Source organism: Gavialis gangeticus, unplaced genomic scaffold (genome assembly GCF_001723915.1).
Source record: "Gavialis gangeticus isolate Ggan-Ray unplaced genomic scaffold, GavGan_comp1, whole genome shotgun sequence".
Taxonomy (NCBI): domain Eukaryota; kingdom Metazoa; phylum Chordata; order Crocodylia; family Gavialidae; genus Gavialis; species Gavialis gangeticus.
In genome coordinates this window covers 179,845,077-179,851,000 of record NW_017729032.1, presented here as the reverse complement: position 1 = coordinate 179,851,000, position 5,924 = coordinate 179,845,077, and the positions used below count along the sequence as shown (strand labels likewise).

General features: G+C 41.2%; 1 protein-coding gene across 1 annotated transcript in view; it reads right to left on the bottom strand.

Moving 5' to 3' along the window:
• Positions 1 to 5,924, bottom strand: part of REPS2 (RALBP1 associated Eps domain containing 2) — a 208,323-nt gene that overhangs the window by 126,457 nt on the left and 75,942 nt on the right. Inside the window, exons 8-9 of the mRNA XM_019524650.1 lie at positions 4,308 to 4,446; positions 1,580 to 1,643 (exon numbers count right to left, since the gene is read on the bottom strand). Coding sequence (XP_019380195.1) covers positions 1,580 to 1,643; positions 4,308 to 4,446 — 203 coding nt within the window. The remainder of the gene's footprint in view (positions 1 to 1,579; positions 1,644 to 4,307; positions 4,447 to 5,924) is intronic.

Here is a 5,924-nt window from a genome sequence, read left to right as displayed (position 1 = left end):
GTTAAAAATAGCTTTAGCTGATTTATCCTAATGCTTAAACAATTTTCCACACTGGTTCAGGCAGAAACATCAATGAAAATGGGTCTCAGTAAATATTTAAGCACATAGTATAGACTTGCCATAAAAGCTGAAAAGCTGAATTAATTACTCTTGGCTACCATTTGAAGCGCCCATCACCACTGTTGTCTAATTTTACAATATATGTGGAATAACAATACTCAGAAGACTAAAAATATGGTTTCATGAACTATACCTTCTGGAAAATATAAGAACTCAATTACTATTAACATAACGGCTAAAATGGAGCAACATAAAATTTACCATCATCAGAAGTTTGAGTGTTTCAAACAGTCAATGTTATATGGAAAAAGATTGAAAAGCTCTATGCTTTTAGCATAAGGGGCACAGCCAGATAAATTATATCAAGTAATGTTTAAACTAGCTACTAGAAAATAATATCCTCTTTTAAATCCTACGCAGAGAACAACTGAAGTTGGTAATGTGTTTTGTTATCATTGTGAGTTAACCAGTTTTTCTTAAACAACCTTTAAAATTAAATTTCAGTCCTCATTTTCCCCACGGGAACATTTCCTTAAGCTTTTTATTTTCATGATTCAAGGCTAGATTTGAAAGTGTTCCAGACAGTTTCTTTGACCCCCAACAGATGTTTAGATTCTTGCAAGATTTTCTTAGCATCTATCTTCAAGAAGAGTAAAATGTAAAAATAATATAAAAGGCTCTCTTTATCAGTATTTTTAATAAATGCATAGAATAGTCTGTTGTTCATATCTAGATAAGAGGTTGATACTGAATCACAGCATCATTTTGTTTACAGACATATAACAGAATTCTTGTAAATTTTATTGTGTACAATCTGCAATGGTGTCTAAGCAAGCTAATGAAAAGCAAGGGTGCTGTCTCATTAGTAAAGCACTGATGAATTATGCAGCTACATTTATAAAAAAAATAGGTGTTAATTAGGCCTCAGCTGACAAAACTCAGCCAGAAACATAAATCTAACTAAACACAAGAAAAGATATTCCAAGTGTGTTTTCTCTTCTACACTGTTTCATGAACTATGTCGGGTTTTTTTTAGCTAATCACATTACTTACAATATTCTTAAGAACAGCTCTCATTTATATTGCTATTTAAATCTCTATAGTCCTGCTGAGTACAAGAGCATCTCTAAAGATAACAAGCATAACATAAGATCAATGCACCCCCTGCTGTTTGGGCCTGAAAGTGATTCTGCAGATATAAGCAATAATCACAATCATTCTAAGACACGTTTCTAATCAAACAAAAACTCTTGAATTAGGATCTTTTACACACACACACACACACACCCACACACACACACACACACCCACACACCCACACACACACACACACACCCACACACCCACACACACACACACACACCCACACACCCACACACACACACACACACCCACACACCCACACACACACACACACACCCACACACCCACACACACACACACACACCCACACACCCACACACACACACACACACCCCCACACCCCCACCCACACACACAGTTATGTTACTGTACTCACCATATGTGAGAAAGCTCTGGAATAGGAAGCTTCGATTTTGTGAAGAAATTCTTAGCCACAGTACCTGTCAAGAACCATTCCTTAATAAGCAATGAAATGAGCATTCAGTATTCATCTACCCATATCCATTTTTTCTTAGGTTTAGTTTTACAGAGAAGTAACGCTGGAAGGGACCTCAAGAGATCATCTAACCCAACTGGGGAAGGAACCTGCAATCTTGGTATTATTAGCACCATGCTCTAACTAACGGAGCTGAACAAACACTATCTGGTTCAAAGCTGCCACAGCAGCTAGTTAGTTCATAAATCAACAGCCACTCAGATCACTGGGTACCAATATAGTTGGCCCTTTGTCTCCTGGCAAGTAAGTAATCTGGGAAAGTCAGGCAGAACTACTGACCTCATTCCATTTCTCCTCCCAACAAGGGAAAAATTAATAGATGAAAACATGCTTCTATATGACTAGCGATCCTCACCACCATTACGCATGCATGCAAAAAAAGGAAAATTGAAATGCATGGTTTTCTTCTCAAAGATAAGCTGGCTGTATGTAAGCACCAAGTACATGGGGAAGCAAAGGGCTTTGCATGGGGTGCTAGCAGTGCTTTTCTCCTGGATTACTTCCATAGTGACTTTCCCTGCCACTGAGCCTGGCTGGAGAACCTCCGAATCTGAAATGCAGTGCAAGAGTAAGTGCCTCAGAGGAACAAGTCAAATCGCCTTTAGTCAAAATGGGTGGCTCCTCCTTACCAGCCAAACTTTTAGTACTGATAACAATTCCTTTTACAAAAGGTTGGATCTGTGCATTTGGTGTGACAATGTGATTTCTGTGAGCTCTTACACTACTTTTACCACATATGTACTCTATAGGATTTACATTTAACCATTAGGTACGTCTATACCACTTCCATAACATGCCTGAGAGCACCACTGAGAAGTACACCCACAGAAACCTATTTATGCTCTGTTTGCACCAGTCAGAAACAAAGCAGGGAGGTTACCCCGGGGGGGCACACACCAATCCCCCCCCTCCATCTCTGTTGCTCTCAAGCTCTCTTTGTCTGTCAGGTTACAGAGCAGTGGCAGGGGAGCTCTAGGGGCAGCTTCACTACCTCATTTCTGTGTTTTTCACATGTGGAGTGGAAGTGTGGGGAGAAAGGAGTATAGTCCCAACCTTAAAGACCAACTGCTCAACCTCGCAGTGCTATGGGCACTGCAGCCTGTCTCTGCAAAACAGTTCAATATGTGCTTTACTTTAACCCCATGCACAGCCCCATTGACTTTAATGGGGAAGTTAAGCATATGCTTCATTTTCTTCTAGACAAGAACAAAACACAACACTTTACAGGATGCAGTTCCAAACACTGCCTTTATATTCAGACAGCTTACTCTAATTATTTTTATTTGAGAGTAAAATTGTGCCCTACGAAGGCATGTATTTTCCTGAAATCCCCATTGAATATTTAGAGTATGTTTCTATTTTCAGAAGAGAGCATGTAAAACTATCTTCTCCGTCAACAGGTGTATTCCTAGAATTTATATCTTCCAACTTTAGGGATGAACACACATCTTTCTGCACATCTAGGAGAAAAGCAGCTAGACTCTAATTCTCCCAATTGCTTTTGCATTTTTAAGTTCCAAGTAATTACATTTGTGTCAGCTTATTAAAGACATTTAAGTTGCAGAAGTGTAAGTTAGGGCAGTACTTAGTCCACAGAACATTTATTTCTGGTAATGATACACAAGGAAGAATTAACCTTGCTTGATTATCAGATTCCAGAATGGGTTTTGCACAGCTGGCAATTAAAAGAAAAAATAATTTTATCTGTAAGCGAAGAACATCTGTTATTAAAATAACCAAGAGACAATAAACTCTACCTTATTTTTACAGAGTGAACCTTAAGAGGTGAAACATGATTTAAAGAGCAACAACAAAAATTTTCACAGAAAAGATGTTATTCGCTGTATACTTTAGTTGCTCTATTTATTAAAAAGAAGTAATCAACTGTGACCAAACAAGGTGAGTGGCTGAATTCTATCCTGCGCTTCTCGTGGGGAGCATTTTGGGATGCTCAGTGACAGCATGCTTTACTATGAAATGTTCCTGAATAGCTTCATACACAGGAGACCTATGTCCCCTTTTCACCCCAGAGGCAGATTGCAGTCTGGGTTAATATTGCAGTTTCTGGGTAAATACTGTGGTTATGTAACAGTTTTGTTGCGTCTGTGGCTGTCTGTGTATCAGAAAGAGTAAGGCTGAGAGAGCTGGAGGCAGAGAAAAGGTAGTCCCAGGGAGGACAGATGGAACTGCAACGGCACCATAAAGACTCTGTTTGGAGTGGAGCTGTGGGCTGTGCTATTTTAGATATCTGCACGCTGAACCTCCACCATCTGGAAGTGGAAAATACCCAACTTCCAAGGAGCTGACTGGGGTGGAACTGCTATAGCAGAAGCCAGGGTCATAGAAGAGCCAGGTCCTTGAGCCAGAGGCTTGCCCCTTGAGAGACCATACCATATGATCCTTCAGGAGAGGGAGACCAAATAAGACTTCTTGGGGAATCCCAAGGCAGATCTTCCCTTTATACAGGACGTGTTTCATGACATCAATTCTATAGGTTATAAATCTGATCCAAAGAAAAATGAATGAGATTTCACTTTTTCTACTGTACCTTTTATGTCTTTCAGACTGATCTTTCTGCTACATGTAGCTATTACGTGGTTAATGTTACCTGAAATGAAGGAGTTCAGGTCAGGCTGGAGGGTTTTGAACTGGTTAAGATAATAGTCTCGCTGTTCTTCAGTTATCCTCCAGGGGTCATCTGAGTAATTACTGCTGCTGTCCTGTGGTTCCTTTTCTGCTGAAAGAGACTTCAAAAATAGGGCAAAGGGTCACTTTTAGAAGTAGGGGAGGAAAAGCAGCGCTCTCCAAAATTAAGTCAGATTCATTCTACACTTCCAGGAGGCTCATTTTTAAAAGGCAGGCAGAAAGAAAAGATCAAACTGATTATTTGTTACAGCTGTAGCTTACTATAAGCACCCCTGGATCAGACAACTACAGGAAGATTTACATGAATGAAGTGAAATTAAAAAAACAAAAACGCTACTACTAATGAAGGTAGACATGCCACTCCAGCAGGTCAGTCATCTTTCTCAGGATTTCAAATTGACATTGATCACAACCAATCATTTAGCACAAAATGCTGCTTGCAGACATTAAAATTAAAAAAAAACCCCAAAATGATCCTTTACTTCAAACCTGGTGTGTTCTTGCGCCAAGCCCATTACATGCCTAGAAGAGGCAGTGCTTTAGTTGGACGTGGCTCACCCAATGTCTGTATAGATTGGTTGCTTCAGTGAGGCTTCTTTAGTGCTTTTATCTAATAGCTAATTCAATCAGCCATTAGATAAAAGCGCCAAAAAGTCCTGGTGAAGCGCCTGTTCTATACACACGCTGTGCGGCTGGGTTAAAGTAACACATTACTTCTTCTAGTAAAGCATGTTTTGTTTTTGTTTTTTCATGTCTGCAAGCAGCCAATATATATAGAAAGAAAGAAGTCTGCAAAGAAATGTGTGGAGTCTCCAGCACTTCTTGCTGTTCAGAGAAAATGTGGAAATTTGGTCATCACACCAGATGACAAAGCTAACATATTTAATAATTTCTTTGCCTCCATTTTCCTGAGCAGGGACCGGAACAGTCACCCCACCTCTGGGCCCCCCTTAAACACTAGGGAACGTGCACCTAGGCCAAGGGTCAGGGAGGATCTAGTCAGGGAACTTCTGGAGGGACTGGATGTATATAAATCAGCTGGTCCGGACGATCTCCACCCCAGAGTGCCGAGGAAATTAGCTGAGGTCATTGCGGGACCCCTGGCACAGCTTTACGAGCACTTGTGGTGCTCTGGTGTGGTGCCAGAGGACTGGAAGAGGGCCAATGTGGTTCCCATCTTCAAAAAGGGGAAGGAGGAGGACCTGGGAAACTAGAGGCCGGTTAGTCTTACCTCGATCCTGGGCAAGCTTTTTGAGAGAATTTTTCTGGCACATGTCCACGAGGGGCCAGCAGGGGAGATTATGCTTAGGGGCAATCAACATGGGTTCATTAGTGGCAGGTCCTGTCAGAACAACTTGGTGGCCTTCTACAACCAGGTCACCAAATCCTTAGATGCAGGGGTAGCAGTGGACATAGTCTTCCTGGACTTTTGGAAGGCCTTCAACATTGTCTCTCACCCCGTTCTCATTAAGAAACTGGCAGACTGTGGTGTCGACACCCACACAGTCAAATGGGTCGCCAAGTGGCTGGAGGGCTGCACCCAGAGAGTGGTGGTGGATGGGTCATTTTCGACCTGGAG